Source organism: Rhinoraja longicauda, chromosome 25, assembly GCF_053455715.1.
Source record: "Rhinoraja longicauda isolate Sanriku21f chromosome 25, sRhiLon1.1, whole genome shotgun sequence".
NCBI lineage: Eukaryota > Metazoa > Chordata > Chondrichthyes > Rajiformes > Arhynchobatidae > Rhinoraja > Rhinoraja longicauda.
In genome coordinates, this window is record NC_135977.1 from 34295055 (window position 1) to 34318105 (window position 23051).

The following is a 23051-nucleotide window of genomic DNA, read 5'->3' on the forward strand; positions in this document are numbered from 1 at the left end:
CTTCCCTGTGGTCTCCACCTCGGAGCTCCACCATTATGTCCATCTCGGAGCTCCCCCGTGGTCTCTGTGTTGGTGCTTCCCTGTGGTCCCCACCTCAGAGCTCCCCAGTGGTCTCCTCATCAGAACTCCCCTATGGTCTCCATGCGAGAGCTCCCAGCGATCTCCATATCAGAGCTCCCCCGTGGTCTCCGCGTACACAGTACCACTTGCTTTTCCGACCTACGTAACTTTATTTACGCAAGGGTCCGCAGGATGTAACCCTTACATAGGTTGTGGAGCAGCTGCATCTTGCACACTGACAGTGATGAACTGATGAGACACTCCAATGTAAGAATGTGGGGTAACAACAGGAAATGCACTTTAGAGATATAAATTACAGATCACTATAACAGACAAATTATTAAAGTAAGGAAATGCATCTGTCATTGTAAAATATAAATCTGCATTGCTTTTAATTAGATCAGCAGTTCATGATACATTCACTCATAAAAAAACTGCAGATTGTTACACTTTGAATTAATAGACAATGCATAAAATGAATGCCTCCATTACTTAGTCAAGAATTTTGTTTTAAACTGCTATATTTATTGATCATATTGCTATAAAAATTTACAAAGATAGCAAAATATCATTGTTTTGCAGAAAATCATTTTAGTTTTGAAAAATATGATCCTATTTACGAGTCAAAGTAAGGATAGCATGTGGGACAAATGATTTCAATCCCTATTTTTACCCCGACTTGATCCTAGATTTGAATTCAGTCCAGAGTGAAGAAGTAAAGGTGTAGGAAGGAACTGAAGATGCCTGTTTAAACTGAAGATAGACACAAAAAACTGGAGTAACTCAGCGGGACAGACAGCATCTCTGGAGAGAAGGAATGGGTGACACTTCTTCAGACTCTGAGTCTTCAGACTTCAAAGAGTCTCAAGCCAAAATGTCACCTATTGCTCGTCTCCAGAGATGCTGTCTGACCCGTTCAGTTACGCCAGCTTTTTGTGTCTATCTGAAGAAGTAAAAGTTTGACTCAAGATGACTGTAAAATCTTGCGCGAAACAAGCAGGCAAATCTGGATAACAGAGAAATTGAAACACACAAATTCGTTGATTTAACTTAAAAAGCTGCAGGGAGTTGCAAGAAATTTAATTTTATAGAGGTGTGTACAGCAAGCCTGGAGATGTGGGCATTCTGTCATTCTGTCTGAAGAGAACAGGTCTTCTGAGCTTTTCCTTCCCTTGCAAAGGAACAACAATGGGCAACTTCTTGCTTCTGGTAACCCTTGCTAAGGGCATCAATGGCAACATTCAACATGTCTATGCTGCAGATGGAGTGCTGAAACCCGACATGTTTTACAGATTAAGTTCGTCGAGACTGAGACAAAGAAAGCAATTCAGGTGGATTATATTTTAAAGTTCAAGTGAAATTAAAATCTGAAGTGTGCGGGAAATGGATGAGCAACTAGGTTGGAAAAATTAACAATGAACCACATCTGGATCTCTTCTGCAAGAGCTGAACAAAGAACTGTCCACACCCCAGCTCCTTAAGCAAAGGGACTTGGCACAAGGTGATTCAGGGCAAAGTCAAAGTATACATTGGGCTGAAGATCAACAATACTCCCAATCCTGGTAATAAACACTGGCTTGAATTGTGTCGTTAAGTGTTGGTACCATGATTGACAAACCCAGCAATGTTTTTGCAGGTCCAGTTATTATCAACATGATCATTTGAGCAAGATACAGATTTAATTGATTAGTCACCATAGCACAGAGCTGCCTGAAAGATTATCACACCACAACCTTAGAGATGAGCTTTCCATTTTTCTGAAGGCTTCTGAAATAAGAGAAAGATCCGCCATCCACCTTGTAGACTGTGTTCACTGGGCGACAATGAGGTACAGAGTCTCTCGGCGATCAGGGTGAGTGAGGGGTGGGTGGGGACAGGAGGGGGGTGGTGGTTCAATGGGGGTGATGTGCTCTCTTTTAAAAGTTACATATCCATTTTTCCTGGATTGGCATTTTGAAATGAATTTTGAGCCATTTTGGCTTTTTTCCTGCAAAAGATCAGAAAGACGAGATGAATAATGCCATGTTGGACAGAACTCCCAGCAGCAGGGGGAGCTGCTAAACCATCTGGAAATAAGGATGCACACATGTCTATGAGGTTATGCTTTCAAAATAGAAACACGATGCAAATATCTAAAGGTATTTAATAGAACCATTCAATCTGGTGATATTTTACATGAAGGTTCACTAACATGACACTGCTGTTAAAAACAACTTCCATATACCTCTTTACTGAATCCATCAGTGGCCTTTGCACACTGTCACACTCGGGCATTCCTGAGTGCTTTGCACACCCCATGCCGTCTTCAACAGGTTCACCCATCTTCATGGATGATGCATTTTTCCACCATCCATCAAACCAATGGTGTGTAGAACCATTAAATCCCCATCCAAATGCTTCATGGTTTCATTTTCAGACCCATTGTACTGCCTTGGCAGGGCAGGATTTGGAAACAGTCAATGTTTCATGACTCCATTATGACTAAATAATTTAAGATTATGAGCAGAAGAAAATGTTTGCAAACCAAAGGGAGCACACCCACCCACATGGGTGAACTGGAAACATTGACCCACATGGGTGAACTGGAGACATTAACCCTGGATTCAACAGGCTGACATTCCAAGCAGGGCAAGCCAGCGAGGTGGTGTCCTCACTTTCTCCATATCACCCTCCGTTGACTATATTATGGAGGAATAAATAAACAGGGTGCAGCATTTTATGAAAAGACGAGGAATATAAAATTCTCATCTTTCACTTACAAATCTGTTCATGGTTTCTCCTCGTCTCTATGTAATCTTCTCTGGCCCTACAATTTTCTGAGAGCGCTGTTGTCCTGAGTCATTTCACTTGGTCTGCAGCCTCTCTCTTCCTTAATAAAGCTCCTCAAGATTTATTTCTACGGCATGCATGTGATCATCTGCCCTGACATGGATTTTAGCTTCAAATGTGTGTTTGATTACATTCTAGTGCAATGCCACTTTTCTACACTGGAAGCAGTACATAAATTTAAGTGTGTAGGAAAGAACTTGCAGATTTAAATCGAAGGTAGACTCAAAATGCTGGAGTAACTCAGCAGGACAGGCAGCATCTCTGGAGAGAAGGCAATTTTAAAGTTTGAAACTGAAATGGAAATCAAATATAAAATGAAAAATGTATCAGTACAATGCAAAGAAACTAAAATGTCCCAAAATATAACTTTGCTATATGAAATATGGACTGGTAGCATAGCTTTAAAAGTACTTGTTGGAAACATTTTCCCCCAGAAATGTGATTTGCTTCCAATGTTAAAAATGTCCAGTAATGATTTTGTACCGAGTACACATTGTGAAGCTTTTCACTTATAACCCTGACGGATAGTTCTGAGGTGAACCCTTCTACCTCCAGCACAAGTCGGCCTTACCATTCCCTCTCTGTTTAGTTTAGTTTAGGTTAGTTTAGAGATACAGTACGGAAACAGGCCCTTCAGCCCAATGTGGCCGCACTGACCATTGTCGTGTGGACACTGCACCAACAGCCGCTGTTGGGCTATAAATGTGCAGTCCCTTAAATGCCCGCACACTAGTTCTATGTTATCCCATTTTTGTATCCTATACACTAGGGGGCAATTTACAGAAGCCAATAAACTTATAAACCTCTATGTCTTTGGAATGTGGGAGGAATCTGGAGCATCCAGAGAAAACTCACACAGTCATAGAGAACGTACAAACTCTGCACAGACAGCACCCATAATCAGGATCAAGCCTGGGTCTCTGGTGCTGTGAGGCAGCAGTTCTACCGCTGTGCACTATGCCACCCTGCTAATCCATAAACTCTGCCCCACCTACAGCAAATGTCTCTACTCCAGCTACAGATGTGGTATTCAAATCCAGAGCAGATGTTATCCACAAACACCTCTGGTATTTGTGTTGCTTTCCTCCTCCGCTGTTTCACATGGTTAATAACACATTCAAATGGTTGGCAAAGTCATCTTGTCAAGCACTGTGTCACAGCCAGTGGTCATCCCCATGCTTTGACCAGTACAAGAAGCAGCTTGTCAAACTAATAGCTTTCCTCTGCTATTTATAGGTGGAATATTCTGTACACTTTTAGGAGCATCGAACAAACTTATCAAATTCACCTCATCTAACCTGCAACCTTGATATGAGCCTGGATGACTGAAACACCACCAATCTTCACCATGTCCAATAAATGACTGATTCACATAAATATAGACCGTATTCTGCCAATGCTGACTACAGATATAAGAACTGATTCATCTCACCGCGGCTGTATTGGCAGAAGCCAAGGGATAACATGACGATTAAAGATGTATGTTGGTATCATAACTGCACAACAGTGAAGGACTTCAAAACGTATTTGTTGGCTGTTTTGAAGCATTTTGGACTAATCTCACATATTAGGAAGGTTTTAATTAAATGCCAATTTGCTTTTCCTTTAGATCACAGAGTCATAGGATCAATTCGGCACAGAAACAGACCATCGGTCCACCTCATGAATATGCTCCATTCAATTTGACCATGCCAAGCCCAGATCCTTCTAATGCTTTCCTATCCATGTGCCTGTCCAAATGTCTTTTAAATATTGTGATAGTACCTTCCTCGATTACTTTCTCTGGCAGCTCATTCCTTATACCCAACACCCTCTGTGTGAAAAGGTTCCTCCTCAGGTTCCTTTTAAATGTTTCCCTTCTCATCAGAAACCTATGTCCTCTGGGTCTTGATTCCCCTATCCTGGGGAAAAGATTCTGTGCATTCACACTTCTCATGATTTCATACACCTCTTTTAGATTGCCCCTCAGCCTCGTGGGTTGACGAATTAAAGATCTCGCCTGCTAACCTCTACTTACATCTCAGGCCTTCAAATCCTGTATTGGACTTCCTCATGAATATCCTCATGAATCTTTTCTTCACTCTTTCTAGCTTAATGGCATCTTTCCTTCTAGATGAGCAACACTGAATACAATACTCCAAGTGTGCCCTCACCAACATCTTGTACAACTGTAACCTGATGTTCCAACTTTAGTTTACAGCTTAGTTTAGTTTAGAGATGCAGGGTGGAAACAGGCCCTTCGGCCGACCGTGTCCATGCCGACCTTCTAGTTCTGTGCCCTACACATTAGGGACAATTTACAGAGGCCAATTAACCTACAAACCTGCATGTCTTTGGAATGTGGGAGGAAACCGGAATACCTGGAGAAAACTCAGGCAGTCACATGCAGAACGTACAAACTCCACATGGACAGCAGCTGTAGGTCTCTGATGCTGAGAGGCAGCAGTTCTACTGCTGCACTACTGTGCTGTCCATCTACACTCAATTACTCGACTGATGAAGGCCAAAGTATCAAAAGCCTTCTTCATCCTATTTACCTGTGTCGCCACATTCAAGTACATGTACTTGAATTTCTAGAGCCATCTGCTCCACATCCCATAGCCTGTGAAATTCCTGCCCTGGTTAAACCTCCCAAAATGCAACACCTTACACTTATCTGAATACAACTCTTAGCATTCCTCGCTCTACTTGCCTAGTTAGTTAAGATCCCACTGTATAACATATAACATATAACATGTAACAACTACAGCATGGAAACAGGCCTGTCCGGCCCTACCAGTCCACGCCGACCATTCTCCTTGACCTAGTCTCATCTACCTGCACTCAGACCATAACCCTCTAATCCCCTCCTATCCATATACCTATCCAATTTACTCTTAAATAATAAAATCGAGCCAGCCTCCACCACTTCCACCGGAAGCCCATTCCATACAGCCACCACCCTCTGAGTAAAGAAGTTCCCCCTCATGTTACCCCTAAACCTTTGTCCCTCAATTCTGAAGCTATGTCCCCTTGTTGGAATCTTCCCCACTCTCAAAGGGAAAAGCCTACCCACGTCAACTCTGTCCGTCCCTCTCAAAATTTAAAAAACCTCTATCAAGTCCCCCCTCAACCTTCTACGCTCCAAAGAATAAAGACCCAACCTGTTCAACCTCTCTCTGTAGCCTAAGTGCTGAAACCCAGGCAACATTCTAGTAAATCTCCTCTGTACCCTCTCCATTTTGTCGACATCCTTCCTATAATTTGGTGACCAGAACTGCACACCATACTCCAGATTCGGCCTCACCAATGCCCTGCACAATTTTAACATTACATCCCAACTTCTATACTCGATGCTCTGATTTATAAAGGCAAGCATACCAAACGCCTTCTTCACCACCCTATCCACATGAGATTCCACCTTCAGGGAACAATGCACAGTTATTCCCATATCCCTCTGTTTGACTGCATTCCTCAATTCCCTACCATTTAACCTGTACGTCCTATTTTGATTTGTCCTACCAAAATGCAGCACCTCACACTTATCAGCATTAAACTCCATCTGCCATCTTTCAGCCCACCCTTCCAAAAGGCCCAAGTCTCTCTGTAGACTTTGAAAATCTACCTCACTATCAACTACTCCACCTATCTTAGTATCATCTGCATATTTACTAATCCAATTTGCCACATCATCATCCAGATCATTAACGTAAATGACAAACAACAGTGGACCCAACACAGATCCTTGGGGTACTCCACTAGACACTGGCCTCCAACCTGACATACAATTGTCAACCGTTACCCTCTGGTATCTCCCATTCAGCCATTGTTGAATCCATCTTGCAACCTCACTATTAATACCCAACGATTTAACCTTCTTAATCAACCTTCCATGTGGAACCTTGTCAAATGCCTTACTGAAGTCCATATAGACAACATCCACAGCCTTACCCTTATCAATTTCCCTGGTAACCTCTTCAAAAAATTCAAGAAGATTAGTCAAACATGACCTTCCAGGCACAAATCCATGTTGACTGTTTCTAATCAGGCCTTGATTATCCAAATAATTATATATATTGTCCCTAAGTATCTTTTCCATTAATTTTCCCACCACAGACGTCAAACTAATAGGTCTATAATTGCTAGGTTTACTTTTAGAACCTTTTTTAAACAAGGGCACAACATGCGCAATGCGCCAATCTTCCGGCACCATCCCCGTTTCTAATGACGTTTGAAATATTTCCGTCATAGCCCCTGCTATTTCTGCACTAACTTCCCTCAATGTCCTAGGGAATATCCTATCAGGACCTGGAGACTTATCCACTTTTATATTTTTCAAAAGTGTCCGTACCTCCTCTTCTTTAATCCTCCTAATTTCCATCACTATTCTACTTGTTTCGCTAACCTCACATAATTCAATATCCTTCTCCTCGGTAAATACCGAAGAAAAGAAATTGTTTAATATCTCCCCCATTTCTTCCGGCTCAGCACATAGCTGACCACTCTGACTCTCTAATGGACCAATTTTATCCCTCACTATCCTTTTGCTATTGACATATCTGTAGAACCCCTTGGGGTTTACTTTTACATTACTTGCCAAAGCAGCCTCATATCTTTTTTTCGCTTTTCTAATTTCCTTCTTAAGATTCCTTTTACATTCTTTATATTCCTCAAGAACCTCATTTACTCCCTGCCGCTTATATTTATTGTATATCTCCCTCTTTTTCCGAACCGTGTCCAATTTCCCTGGAAAACCACGGCTCTTTCAAATTATTATTCTTTCCTTTCCACCGAACAGGGACATAAAGACTCTGTACTCTCAAAATTTCACCTTTAAATATCCTCCATTTCTCTATTATATCCTTTTCATAAAACAAAAATTTCCATTTCACTCCTTTTAAATCCTTTCTCATCTCCTCAAAATTAGCCTTTCTCCAATCCAAAATCTCAACCCTTGGTCCAGATTTGACCTTCTCCATAATGATATTAAAACTAATGGCATTGTGATCACTAGACCCAAAGTGCTCCTCAACACATACCTCCGTCACCTGACCCATCTCATTTCCTAACAGGAGGTCCAACACTGCCCCTTCTCTGGTAGGTACCTCTACGTATTGCTGCAAAAAACTATCCTGCACACATTTTACAAACTCCAAACCATCCAGCCCTTTAACAGAATGCGATTCCCAGTCTATATACGGAAAATTGAAATCACCCACAATCACCACTCTGTGCTTACTACTAATATCTGCTATCTCCTTACATATTTGCTCTTCCAATTCTCGTTCCCTATTTGGCGGTCTATAATACACCCCTATAAGTGTTGCTAAACCTTTCTCATTTCTGAGTTCCACCCAAACAGCCTCCCTAATCGAGCCTTCTAGTCTGTCCTGCCAAAGCACTGCTGTGATATCCTCCCTGACAAGCAATGCAACACCCCCACCTCTTGCCCCTCCGATTCTATCACATCTGAAACAATGAAATCCTGGAATATTTAATTGCCAATCGCAACCCTCCTGCAACCATGTTTCACTGATCGCCACAACATCATACTTCCAGATGTCAATCCAGGCTCTAAGCTCATCCACCTTTCTTACAATGCTCCTAGCATTAAAATATACACATTTAAGGGACCCATCATTTCTTATTCTCAGTTTATTTCTTTTCCCTTCTTTCTCTCCTACATATTGGGTCTGAGTGTTTCCCTTTTCTGCCTCCTGCCTCACATACTGCCTGTTAGCTATCTGTGTTTGAGTCCCTCCCCCCAACCATACTAGTTTAAAGTCTCCGCAATTATTTTAGCAAATCTCCCCGCCAGGATATTGATTCCCCTCAGGTTCAGATGCAACCCGTCCTTTTTGTACAGGTCATACTTCCCCCAGAAGAGGTCCCAATGATCCAGAAACTTGAAACCCTGCTCCCTGCACCAGTTCCTCAGCCACTTATTTATCCTCCACCTCACTCCATTCCTGTTCTCACTATCGCGTGGCACAGGCAGTAAGCCTGAGATTATTACTTTGGAAGTCCTTTTTTTTAACTCTCTTCCTAGCCCCCTAAATTCTCCTTTCAGGACCTCTTCCCTTATCCTACCTATATTGTTGGTACCTATATGTACCACGACCTCTGGCTCCTCTCCCTCCCCTTTCAGGATATCCTGGACACGCTCAGACACATCCCGGACACCGGCACCAGGGAGGCAAACCACCATCCGGGTCTCCCGACTGCGTCCACAGAAACGCCTATCTGACCCCCTCACTATAGAGTCCCCTATTACTATCGCTCTCCTCTTCCTTTCCCTACCCTTCTGAGCAACAGGGCCAGACTCCTTGCCAGAGGCCCGGGCACCGTCGCTGCCCCCAGGTAGGCTGTCCCCCCCCAACAGTACTTAAACAGGAGTACTTATTTCCAAGGGGTACAGCCACCGGGGTACTCCCTAGTCCCTGCCTCTGTTCCTTGCCCCCCCTAACAGTGACCCACTTGTCTACCTCCCGTGGTCTAGGAGTGACCACCTCTCTGTAACTCCTATCTATAACCTCCTCACTCTCCCTGACCAGACGGAGGTCATCAATCTGCCGCTCCAGGTTCCTAATACGGTCCCTTAGGAGCCCCATCACGTCGCACCTGGCGCAGATGTGGATGTCTGGAAGACTATCAGACTCCCAGATTCCCCACATCCGACACCCAGAACAAAAAACTGCCCTGGCACTCATACTCTCTAAACAAAGCCCCGTGCTCGGTTACTAAACCTACCGCCCGGCCGCTACTCCAACCGCTCCAACCGCCCACCCAAAAGAACTGAGTGATCTCCTGGGAGAGGCGAAAAACCGGATAAAAAACCCAGGCCAATTTGGGAAAAAATCCGGGAAATTCCTCTCCGACCCCAAGCTAGGCGATCGAAACTTGTCCGGGAGATCACACAGGTCTTACTCCTTACTATCCCCACACAATCCCCACACACTACTTCCCAAGCAACACAGCTTGGTGCTGCTTGCTGCTTGCTGCTTGCTGCTGCTGCTGCTGCTGCTGATTGCTGCTGCTGACTCCCCATTCACTGCCTACAATACCATCTACTTTAGTGTTGTCTGCAAATTTACAAATCATGTCTTGTACATTCTCATCGGAACCATTGATCCAGATGATAAATAGCAATGGGTCTAATGCTAATTTTTGAGGCACACCACTAGTCACAGGCCTCCAGTCCGATAAACAATCTTCCACCACCAGCCTTTGCTTCCTTCCATGAAGCCAATTCTGTATCCAGTTTGAAATGCGTAGGAAGGAACTGCAGATGCTGGTTTTAACCGAAGATAGGCACAAAATGCTGGAGTAACTCAGCGAGACAGGCAGCATCTCTAGAGAGAAGGAATGGGTGACGTTTCGAGTCGAGACCCTTCTTCAGGCTGATATCAGGGGAGAGGGATATACATAGTTAAGGAAATGTAAGGTGTGAAAACAGGACAAAGGGGGTGGAGATCAAGGAAAATGTAGAATAGATCATTGTTAGCTGGGAGAAGGTAACAGCAAAGCAAACAGAGATAAAATGTAGTTAGAGACTGTAAGACTGGTCAGAGAACTGGGAAGGGGGAGGGATGGAGAGAGAGGGAAAGCAAGGGTTACTTGAAGTTAGAGGTCATTGTTCATGCCACTGTGGTGTAAGCTCCCCAAGCGAAACATGAGGTGCTGTTCCTCCAATTCGCGCTGGGCCTCACTCTGACAATGGAGGAGGTCCAGGACAGAAAGATCAGATTGGGAATGGGAGGGGCAAAGTGCTGAGCAACCGGGAGATCAGGTAGGTTTAGGCAGATTGAGCGAATGTGTTCAGCGAAACGATCGTCGAGCCTGCGCTTGGTCTCGCCGATGTACAGGAGTCGACATCACGATGAGGTTGGAGGAGGTGCAAGTGAACCTCTGCCTCACCTAAAAAGACTGTTGGGATCTATAGGAAAGGTCTATAGTTCTGAATCTTTTCTTTGTGCCTTTTTTAAATAGAGGCACAACATTAACTATCCTTCAATACTCTGGCACCTCATGCATATCAAACAATGATTCATACATCTCAGCCAGGATAAGATATTCTCTTCATTAAAATGATTTGAATCTTGCTTACGTAGCTTTGGATAACTCTAGCTTAAGCAGGCTCCTCCGGGCAAATTATTTATGAACCTTTGGAAATTTGTTCCAAACCTGCCATCTCTTATTCTCTGTGTGATTAATTAGTAATATTGCTGCAAACACAGAATTCTAACCAGCTCATAAATGTTAAATGTGATGATACTGTGTAATATTCCTAACAGAATTATAATATGCATCGGAGTCCGTTAAAGTCATCTTTTACTATAGCACTCTTTTGACACATTGAACAACCACTCTAATAGACGAGTAATTAAAATATGGCATCAAATTGCTAAAACAGTAACATCTTGGAATCAATCCATAGTTGGCAATCAAAGAAATGGAAAGAAGTTCAGCCACTAGAATTGCCCTTTGATTCTAGGTACAGGTGCTTCACAGCTTACGATAGGGTTCCGTTCCGAGAAACCCATCGGAAACCGAAAATATTGTGTCGAAATGCATTGAATACACGCGACCACGTGGCTGGAAGCGAGCGGCGGCTCACCACGGTCTCTGCCGTTTGCACCATCGCAAAGTCCAGCTATCACAAGTCGAAGCACCGTAAGCCTCCGGGGATCGCCTGTGTTTCAGCAGTGGGTCTGTGTGTGAAAAATATCAGCCCAGATACATTACTAATTCCTATTTAGTTACTCATTATTGGGTGATAGGGCATGGCAATAAGTCGGAGCAGACGTCTCCCGATCTTCGATCAAGTACCATGCAGATGTTGCATTTTGCCCCATGGTCCACATGTTGGTGATGAAACCAGGCCCTCAGGGAGACAACAGATCTGACAAAGGGCAGGGAAGGTGCTGCTGTAGATGGGTCCTGTGTACACCGAGACAAGTCGATGTTCACTCCCTATTGCCAATAAACGATTTATATAGGAAGGCCTCACCAACTGGCTGGATCACAACCGGTGCCTCAGAAGGGGGGGAGAGAGAGAGGGGGAGCGGGAGAGAGAGAGGGGGAGCGGGAGAGAGAGAGGGGGAGCGGGAGAGAGAGAGGGGGAGCGGGAGAGAGAGAGGGGGAGCGGGAGAGAGAGAGGGGGAGCGGGAGAGAGAGAGGGGGAGCGAGAGAGTGGGGGGAGAGAGGGGGAGGAGAGAGAGAGCTGGAGATAAAGAGGAGGAGAGAGAAAGGGGGTGAGAGAGATGGAGGGGGAGAGAAATGGGGGGAGAGAGAGATGGGGAGAGAGAGATGGGGGGAGAGAGAGGGGGGGAGAGAGAGGGGGGAGAGAGAGAGGGGGAGAGAGAGGGGGAGCGAGAGAGAGAGCGGGAAATAGAGAGGAGAGAGAAAGGGGGGAGAGAGATGGAGGGGGAGAGAGATGAGGGGAGAGAGAGGGTGGGAGAGGGTGGGAGAGAGGATGGGAGAGAGGGGGGAATGGGGGGGAGAGAGAGAGGGGGGAAAGAGAGGAGGGAGAGAGAGAGGGGGAGAGAGAGGGGCAGAGAGAGGGGGGAGATAGAGGGGGGAGAGAGAGGGAGAGAGCTGGAGAGAGGGAGGGAGAGAGAGAGAGAGAGAGAGAGGGGGCTGAGAGTGAGAGAGAGTGAGAGAGAGAGAGAGAGAGCGAGAGAGAGCTGTGCTGCTGTAGAAGGGGCCTTGTGCATACCTAGGTAAGTAGTTGTTTACTCTCTATTGCCAATAAACTTGATTTATACTGTAACTGAAGTGTGAGCCTTTTTCTGTTCTATCAGTCAGATCCTTGAACCTGTTCCCTTGCAACAGTTGCCACTTTAAGGAAGCTATGGGCTTGGATGCTGTATATCAATGCTGTTAACGGCTCTGCCATCAACTGTATACTTTCTCCTTACATTTGACCTCCTAGAGTGCATCATCTGACACTTGCTTGGGTTAAACTCTATCTGCCATTTCTCCACCCATTTCTATAATCTAATTATCTCTCTGCAATCTAATAATGTCCCTGCCAACAGTGAAGGGCAGATGACAGCTCTTTGCCTTGGTGACCTAGTTTGTGCTTGCCCTCATCATGCGGTCAGGATACTGCCACAGCCTGTGGTGACTGGGCCCACTCTGTGTGTTGGGGACAAGGGTTCTCCATTGCTCCCCTCTTGTTAGCAATGATTCTACCACAGCACCAATTCTCCATCACCTACACATAGGCAAGACTATGGCTCACTCTACCGACACTGAACGAGCAAGTGTTGTACTTGGACTGCGCTCGTATCTAATCAGCACCCAATCAATGCTCCATTGAACCACTCCTCACCACCACTAAGCCCCGCACCCCTCAGCCCATTGCGTAAAGTTTAGTTTAGTTTAGTTTAGAGATACAGCACAGAAGCAGGCCCTTCGGCCCACCGGGTCTGCGCCGACCAGTAATCCCCGCACACTAACGTTACTCTACACACACCGCGGATAATTTACAATTGTACCAAGCCAATTAACCTACAAACCTGTACATCTTTGGAGTGTGGGAGGAAACTGGAGGTTCCGGAGAAAACCCACGCAGGTCACGGGGAGAATGTACAAACTCCGTACAGACGGCGCCCATAGTCAGCATCGAACACGGGTCTCTGGCGCTGTGAGGTAGCAACTCTACCGTTGCACCACCGGGCCGCACTAATTGATTTAATAGACATTTGAATAATGTGGTAGATTTAAAAAGTATAAAGGGATGAAAGGAAATGGGAATACCCTGAAGGTATGAATGTAATACAAAATGTTGATTATTTTAACCAGGGTAAGATAAACTATCTGTGTTTGATTATGCTTGTAAGGAGTATTCATCAGTGTTCATTGTTCTCTTAGAAAGTGGATTTATTTCATCAACAAAGCCATTAGGAGCTCAATCTTATGTGCTCTTCAAAATACAGGCAGAATGCGTTTCCCTATCTGTGCACAGACAGCAGCCTTCCATCTTAATGACACAGTAACACCCGCTGCTATACTGCACGGGTTGGGTTGGCCACATCTCTCAGTACCAAGTGCATTCCTCCTTCAACTCATCCTTAGAACAACGCTGCTTGGCACCTGTCAAAAGGTGTTTGCTGAAGTGTATTCACTATCCTCCCATGGGTGAACACCAACTAAGAATATCAGGGATAGATTCCTGGGCTCAAGTCCGACAATGTACCCAGCTTTTCGTTTTCACTCGAGGACAGCTTGGAGTTGAGATGAACAACGAAAACAATCTATCTGTTAGATAGAGCTCTTAATGATAGCGGAGTCAGGGGGTATGGGGAGAGGGCAGGAACGGGGTACTGATTGTGGATGATCAGCCATGATCACATTGAATGGTGGTACTGGCTCGAAGGGCCGAATGGCCTACTCCTGCACCTATTGTCTATTGTCTTTTTTGTTCCATCTACTTTATTCTCTATCGGTGGGACAGTATACACTCAATCATCTCAAAAGGCACTGAATACTATTTCATACAATGGTTTCTATTTATAGTTCAATTCACAAAGTGAAACACTCTTATTGAGTGACTATACCACCTGCTCCAACTTCAAAATGCTGTATGATAAACAACCAGCCAGTGAGGTCTGATAGATGAGTGATCAATTGGCTGAAGTACAGTCCTGTCAATGCTCATGGTTTTTCCTCGTCTCAGCTGCTTTTTGAGTTGCTTTTGGCGGATTAGCTGCAACCAGTTGTTGAACAATGAAGTGTAGGGAGGGCAGCACTGTTGGCTAGTGGAGGAGGCTAGACACAGACAGGGGAAAGACGACAATCGGATTTTAACATCTTAAACTGGTATTGCTGGACTAGAAGTAATTTAGAGAAACATGAGCCGTTTAATCCAGAAATTGAGCGTTTCAGCAGCCAGAAAGAGTGAAGAGATAAGGTGGCTGCCAAACATAGAAAACTGAGATTCCCTTCATTTCAAACACTCTTAACAGCAAGGAGGTTCGCTCGTGTGTCACACGACGTTGTGCCATCGCTTTGCCACAGCCAGTGCCACATCTGTGCCTCTGCGGAGATCGTCCACAGTGCATGCCTCTCCGTCACAAGTCAGTAGGTCACCTCACACATTGTCTATACCTCTCCACAGTTGCATTTGTCAAGGAAGTGAAACATAGAAACGTAGAAAATAGGTGGAGTAGGCCATTCAGCCCTTTGAGCCACCACCGCCAGTCAATATGATCATGCTGATCATCCAAAATCAGTACCCCGTTCCTGCTTTCTCCCCATATCCCTTGATTCCGTTAGCCCTAAGAGTTAAATCTCTCTCTTGATAACCCAGTGAAGTGGCCTACACTGCCCTCTGTGGCAGAGAATTCCACAGATTCACAACTCTCTGGGTGAAAAGGTTTTTCCTCATCTCAGTACTAAGTAGCCTACCCCTTATTCTTACACTGTGACCCCTGGTTCTGGATTCCCCAACATTGGGAAAAATTTTCCTGCATTTAGCCTGTCCAAACCCTTAAGAATGTTATATGTTTCTATGATCCCCTCTCATCCTAAATTCCAGTGAATATAAACCCAGTCGATCCATTCTTTCATCATATGTCAGTCCCGCCATCTCGGGAATTAACCTGGTGGATCTAAGCTGCACTCCCTCAATAGCAAGAATACCCTTCCTCAAATTAGGAGATCAAACTGCACACAATATTACTGTATTATACAATCTATCGTATCCGCTGTTCCAGGTGTCAACTTCTCCACATCGGTGAGACCAAGCGCAGGCTTGGCGATCGTTTTGCTGAACCCCTCTGCTCAGTCTGTCTTAATCTACCTGATCTCCCAGCTCTTCCCATTCCCAATCTGACCTTTCTGTCCTGGGCCTCCTCCATTGTCAGAGTGAGGCCCAGCGCAAATTTGAGGAACAGCACCTCATATTTCATTTGGGTAGATTACACCCTAGCAGAATGAACATTGACTTCTCTAACTTCAGATAGTCCCTGCTTTCCCTTTCTATCTCCTCCCCCTTCCCAGTTCTCCTTCTAGTCTTCCTGTCTCCAACTACATTCTATCTTTGTCCCGCTCCCTCCCCTGACATCAGTCTGAAGAATGGTCTCGACCCGAAACGTCACCCATTCCTTCACTCCCGAGATGCTGCCTGACCCGCTAAGTTACTCCAGCATTTTGTATCTACCTGCACACAATACTCCAGGTGTGGTCTCACCAGGGTCCTGTACTACTGCCATCGGATCTCCTTGCTCCTGTACTCAAATCCTCTCACTATGAAGGCCAACATGCTATTTGGTTTCTTCACTGCCTGTTCTACTTGCATGCTTACTTTCAGTGACTAATGTACAAAAACGCCCCGGTCTCGTTGCACCTCCCCTTTTGCTAATCTGATACCTTTCAGATAATAATCTGCCTTCTTGTTCTTGCCACCAAAGTGGATAACCTCCACCAGGTGGCGCCGTTAGCGATGGCAGCCTCGCCAACGGTCTGGCTGTTTTTTCGTCTTTTTTGTTATTTTTAGCGTGTTTTAAAAGTTTGTGTTAATGTTCTCTGCTTTGTTTTATGTGGGGGGTGAGGGAGAGGTTCGGAGAAAACTTTTTTTCAATCTCTTACCTTGCCGGAAATGCGATTGTTTACCGGATTGTATCTCCTGTCGCTCTGTGGCTTAACATCGTGGAGCTGGAGGCCTTGCCTGGGACTGACTTTGAACCCCCACCGCGGGGCCGTGAACTTACCATCGGAGTCTGCAATCCCTTGCCCGGGATCGACGCTCCAACTGCGGATTTCAACCTCGAGGAGCTTGCAGTCTTGAGTAGACTGATGTCGGGAAGCTCTAAAGTCGCAGGAGGTTCGACTAGCCCCGATTCGGGGTAGGTCGCCCGGCGCGGGGGAGCTGAGATTCCCCCCGATGCGGAGGGCTCGACGGGCAGCTACGGGAGCCAAGATCGTCCCGTCAACAGAAGACTCGAGGCCCCCGACCGCAGGAGAACAAAGAAGGGAAGTGATTGAACTTTTGTTTTCGCCATCCATCACAGTGAGGAATGTGGAGGAGTCACGGTGGTGGATGTTTATGTTAAAATGTATTTAAATGTGTTTTGTTACTTTTTATTGGTATGACTGTATGGCAAATCAAATTCCTCGAAATCACCTATCATCAACCTATCTAAATCACCTTGCAGCCTCAGGGCATCCTGCTCGCATCTCACACTGCCACCCAGCTTTGTGTCATCTGCAAACATGGAGATGGGGTCCCGGCACAGAGCCTTGCAGCACCCCACTAGTCACTGCCTGCCATTCTGAAAAGGACCCGTTAATTGCTACTCTTTGTTTCCTGTCTGCCAACCAGTTTTCTATCCATGTCAATCCCCTATACCAAGTGCTCTAATTTTGCTCACCAATCTCTTGTGTGTGGGATCTTGTCAAAAGCTTTTTGAAAGTCCAGATACACCACATCCACTGGCTCTCCCTTATCCATTCTACTTGTAACATCCTCAAAACATTCCAGAAGGTTAGTCAAGCATGATTTCGCCTTCATAAATCCATGCTGACTTTGACCGATTTCTGTCACTGCTTTCCAAATATGTTGCTATAACATCTTTAATAATCGACTCCAGCATCTTCCCCACTACCAATGTCTAACTGGTCTGTAATTCCCTGTTTTCTCTCTCAATCCTTTCTTAAAAAATGGAGTTAAATTAGCTACAGGAACCAGGAACTGGTTCACAGGAACTGATCCAGAGTCGAGAGAACACTGTAAAATGATCACCATTGCATCCACAATTTCTCGGGCCACCTCCTTGAGTACTCTGGGATGCAGACCATCAGGCCCTGGGGATTTATCTGCCTTCAGTCCCAACAGTTTACCTAACTCCATTTCCTGACTAATGTGGATTTCCTTCAGGTCCTCCGACTAGATCCTCGGTCCCCTAGTATTTCTGGGAGATTGTTTATGTCGTCCTTAGTGAAGGCAGAACAAAAGTACTCGTGTAACTGTTCTGCCATTTCCTTTAAGTATTTGCCAGTCTATCCGAGCCAATACCATCAAAGTCGCCTTCAAGTTTAGGATCCTAGTCTCTGAATTAACCATGTCACACTCCATCCTAATGCAGAATTCCACCATATTATGGTCACTGTTGCCCAAGGGGCTTTGCACAACAAGATCGTTAACTAAAACTTCCTCATTACACAATACCCAGCCTGCCCTCTAGTCGGTTCCCCTACATATTGGTTTAAAAAACCATCCCGCGTACATTCAAATAAATACTCCTCATCAGTGTTGTTACTAATTTGGTTGGCCCAATCTATATGCAAATTAAAGTCACCTTTTGATCACGATGCTTGCTTCATCACAAAAGAAAATGTTTACAGAAATGAAAATGCTAAATTGGAGTAAGGGTTTGAGAGAAAGTCTCGCTCAAGTTGATTGGAGCAGGTTGTATGAGGGGAAAGGAACATCAGCCAAGTGAAGATAGACATAAAAAGCTGGAGTAACTCAGCGGGACAGGCCGCATCTCTGGAGAGAAAGAATGGGTGACGTTTCGGGTCGAGACCCTTCTTCAGACTGGTTAGGGATAAGGGAAATAAGAGAAAGAGACGGTGATGTGGAGAGATAAAGAACAATGAATGAAAGATATGTAAAAAAGAAACGATGATAAAGGAAACAGACCATTGTTAGCTGTTTGTAGGGTGAAAATGAGAAGTTAGTGTGACTTGGGTGGGGGAGGGATGGAAAGGGAATGCCGGGGTATGTAGGTTAATTGGCTGGGTAAAATGTAAATGTAAAAATTGTCCCTAGTGGGTGTAGGATAGTGTTAATGTACGGGGATCACTGGGCGGCACGGACTTGGAGGGCCGAAAAGGCCTGTTTCCGGCTGTATATATATATGATATGATATATGATAAATCAATATTCATACCACTGGGCTGTAAGCTGCCCAAGCAAAATATGAGATGCTGTTCCTCCAATTTGTGGTTAGCCTCACTCTGACAATGGAGGAGACCTAGGACAGAAAGGTCTGTGTGGGAATGGGAAGGAGAATTAAAGTGTCCAGCAACCGGGAGATCAGGTTGGTTTGCACGGGCGAAGCGAAGGTGTTCCGCGAAACGATCGCCCAGTCTGCGTTTGATCTCGCCGATGTACAACCTCTGCCAAACTTGAAAGGACTGTCGGGATCACTGGACAGAGTCGAGGGAGGAGGTATAGTGCAGGTGTTGCATTTCCTGCGGTTGCAGGGGAAGGTACCTGGGGAGGTGGTGGTTTGGGTGGGAAGAGATGAGTCAACCAGGGAGTTGCGGAGGGAACGGTCTCTACGGAAGGCTGAAAGGGGTGGAGATGGGAAGATGTGACTGGTGGTGGGATCCCCTTGGAGGTGGCGAAAATTTCGGAGGATTATATATTGTATGCAATGGCTGATGGGGTGGAAGGTGAGGACCAGGGGGATTCTGTCTCTGTTGTGACTAGGGGGAGGGGGAGCAAGGGCAGAGATGCAGGGTACTGAAGAGACACGAGTGAGGGCCTCATCTATGATGGGAGTGGGGAACCCCCGTTCCCTAAAGAATGAGGACAGCTCGAACGTCCTGGTATGGAACACCTCATCTTGGGCGCAGAGGCAGCGTAGACGGAGGAATTGGGAGCAGGTGATAGAGTCTTTGCAGGAAGCAGGGTGGAAAGAAGTGTAGTAGAGATAGTTGTGGGAGTCAGTGGATTTGTAATAGATGTCAGTCTATTTCTTGTGATGGAGACTGAGATCAAGAAAGGGGAGGGAGGTGTCGGAGATGGTCCAAGTAAATTTGAGTGCAGGATGGAAATTGGTGGTGAAGTTGATGAAGTCCATGAGTTCTGCATGGGTGCAGGAGGGAGCACCGATGCACTCATTAATGTAATGGTTATGGAGTTTGGATATAGAGCCAGTGTACGCCTGGAACAGAGATTGTCCAATGTACCCTAAAACGAGGTAGGAATAGCTGGGGCCTATGTGAGTACCCATAGCTACTCCTTAGACTTGAAGAAAGTGGGAGCAGTCAAAGGAGAAGTTGTTGAGGGTGAGGACCAGCTCTGCTAGGCGGAGTAGAGTGTTCGTAGAGGGAAATTGGATGGTTCTGTGGTCGAGGAAGAAACGGAGGGCTTTAAGGTCTTCCTGGTGGGGGGTGGAGGTATAGAGTGACTGGACATCCATTGTGAACATGAGGGAGTGGGGGCTCGGAAAGCAGAAGTCATTAAACAGATGAAGGGCATGTGAGGTATCTTGGACATAGGTCGGGAGAGATTGGACCAGTGGGGATAGGATGGAGTCGAGGTGCGTGGAAATCATTTCCGTGGGACAGGAGCAGGCAGAAACAAGTGTCTGCCAGGGCAGCTGTGCTTTTGGATTTTGGGGAGAAGGTAAAAACGGGCGAACAATAAGGTTGGAGGCTGTGGAGGACAGACAGCCAGAAGTGTGAAGATCAGTAATGGTGTTTGAGATTAAGGCCTGGTGCTCATCTGTGGGGTCATGGTCCAGGTATAGGTAGGAGGAGGTGTCTGAGAGTTGTCGTCTGGCCTCAGCCCGGTAGAGGTCAGTGCGCCAGACTGCCACGGCACCTCCATGGTCGGCGGGTTTGATTATAAGGTCAGGGTTACTGAGCGGAGATCTGTACGTTCAAAGGGGGTGAGGTTGGAGTAGGTGAGGGGAGTTGAAAAGTTGAGACGGTTGATGTCACGTCATCAGTTAGAAATAAAAAGGTCTAGAGAGGGTAGAAGGCCATTCTGGGGAGTCTAAGAGGAGGGGGACCGCTGGAGATGGGAGAAGGGGTCATCACTGGGTGGTCAGGACTCCTTCCCATGGAAAAAGGCACGGAGGCAGAGGCGACGGAAGAAAAGCTCTACGTCGTGGCAGACACAGAACTCATTGCGGTGGGGGAAGGAGGGGAACGAAGGTGATGCCTCTGTTGAGGACAGACCATCTGGTGGGAAGATGGTGGGTGTTCAGAGAGGAGGGGGGCGTGAGGACTATTGTATTGGTGGGGTGTGGTCGGGGTAACGGGGTAAGCTGGTTAAAAGAGGGGGAAGGGGAAGACCCATCACGACTGAGGTTCCTTGTAGGAGGGGGGGGGGGACCCAGCAGAGTCAGTCCACGTGGTGTTGGAGTCTACATGGAGGCTGTTGGGCCTGGTGCTGAGCCTGGGACTCTGGTAATGTGGAGGCTGTGGGCCTGGTGCTGAGCCTGGGACTCTGGTAATGTGGAGAGTCGACAGCGGTGGTAGGTTCGGCGGTCCAGGCCTGGGTTCATCCAGGAAGGCGGTGAGGGTCGGAGAGGCGGTGAGGGTCGGAGAGGCGGTGAGGGTCGGAGAGATGGTGAGTGTTGTGGCTATCTGGGCCTCGTGGTGTTCGGGCAGGCCGCGCAGTCCAGCGGTGGAGCACCGGGCTTGCGGGTGGTCGAGGCGAGGAGTGTCGGTGGACGGACTGGTCTGGAGGTGGGCAAGTTTTCGATCCTTAGTGGATTCCAGTTAGGCGAGGAAGCGTTTATTGAGGGCTTGGATCCTGCATTGGATGAAGTATAGTTGGGGCCCGTTGCAGGTGTGGGTTAGTGAGGCCCGGGGCTGTGGGACAGTCAGAGTGAGGGCCTGCTGGTGCCGGAGAATCACAGCCAGTGTGGAACGCAGGGCACGGAAGGAAACTGTTGGGAAAAGCGGCAGATCGACTGTAGAACTTGTCGATCCGCCAAGTGGGATGTTTGTAAAAGTGTGCCAGCACAAGCTGAGGATAAAGGAAGGCAAACGTAAGGAATCTTGGCTGACGAGAGAAAGTGAGGCATTGGTCAAGAATATGGACTAGGATATTTTATTAAAAGAAAAATATCCGGTTGTGTTATGTTCACGCCAATATGCCCTCTTGAGAGAGTTTTTCCAATGCTTCTCTGCTTTAGCTGACCAAATGTTTTGGCTGTGCAGTATGTCTTTAGCATAAACTTAAGAACAGGAGGGAAAAGTATATGTCAATCCAACAGCAGTGCTTGGATGATCCAAAACATACATCTTAAAGACAATAGATTACAGGAAAAGACAAGAGCCAGTGCCACACCTTTGCTTCAAGGGGAGAAAGATTTACAGGAAATACAATGGACTTCATATTCAATACAAGAAGAAAAGTGTGTCAGATACAGAATGAGTAAGTAGACTGCAAGTGAGTGAACGTTGTTATAATGTGTGGTCATGAGTTAATGCTTTGCCCACCAGGTACTGCTTGCGACCATCAAGAACAAAGTTCTTAAAGCTACGGCAGACGCCTCCCGGCCAGTCGCAGAGTAGCCGAGGCTGGAGCCCCCACGGGTCTGAGCCTGCGACCGAGGCCATAGCCCGCGGCTGATGGAGCCCGTGGTGGGAGAGTCCATGGCTGATGGAGCCTGAGGCTGAGGGGAGCATGTGGCTGATGGAGCCCGTGGTGGGGGAGCCCGCGGCTGATGGAGCCCGTGGTGGGGGAGCCCGTGGCTGATGGAGCCCGTGGTGGGGGAGCCCGCGGTGGGGGAGCCCGTGGTGGGGGAGCCCGCGGTGGGGGAGTCCGTGGTGGGGGAGCCCGTGGCTGATGGAGCCCGTGGTGGGGGAGCCCGTGGCTGGGGGAGTCTGGGTTGTCAGAATTTTCAGTCGAGGTCGGAGCCCGCAGCTGGGGCCTGGGTCGGCGCCATGAAGGTGTCAGAGAGGACCCGGCACCGTCAATGGAGAGGTCGGTGCGGCGATCAATGGTCGAGATGGACACGTGGAAGTGAGGACGCCGCTGAGGGAAGAAACGAAGGGGGACCGCCATGAGGAGGGGAAGAGCAATGGAGGACCGCTGTGAGGGAGGGGAAGAGCAATGGAGGACAGGTGCAAGGGAGGGGAAGAGCAATGGAGGACAGGTATGAGGGAGGGCGGTGGAGAACAAACGGGGACCTGGCACGGATACTGTCAATATTTTGTAACTTTGTCAGCGCCCTTATGTGGCGACTATTTGTATACCTTGGGTATGCAAGTGGATAATTTCACTGTGAATTGTCATGTGACACATGTGACAATAAAATATTCATTCATTCATTCATTCATTTAAACTAAAATAATACCTAATAGTCTCCTTATGGTATATCCCCTTTCTAAGTCTGAGGTCAAACTTGTACATGTAAGTATAAAGTCCACATTTCTGCCCAGGTTTCTTAGAGTTGGGGCAAGTGGTGATTGGAAGGAAGGTCAAG

At 46.6% G+C, this 23051-nt stretch overlaps 1 protein-coding gene and 1 long non-coding RNA gene across 3 annotated transcripts in view; one reads left to right on the forward strand and one right to left on the reverse strand.

Annotated features, from left to right (window-relative positions):
- Window positions 1-1983: 1983 nt before the first annotated feature.
- susd2 (sushi domain containing 2) overlaps window positions 1984-23051 on the reverse strand; it is a 100221-nt gene continuing 79153 nt past the window's right edge. The window contains exon 15 of the mRNA XM_078421327.1: window positions 1984-2047. Coding sequence (XP_078277453.1) covers window positions 1984-2047 — 64 coding nt within the window. The remainder of the gene's footprint in view (window positions 2048-23051) is intronic.
- Window positions 11471-23051, forward strand: part of LOC144605775 (uncharacterized) — a 50725-nt gene continuing 39144 nt past the window's right edge. Inside the window, exon 1 of one of the 2 annotated variants that reach the window (XR_013548890.1) lies at window positions 11471-11541. This is a non-coding gene — a long non-coding RNA (uncharacterized LOC144605775). Of the gene's footprint in view, window positions 11542-12532; window positions 12591-23051 lie in introns of those variants that run through there. The other variant, XR_013548889.1, reaches the window with a different exon arrangement.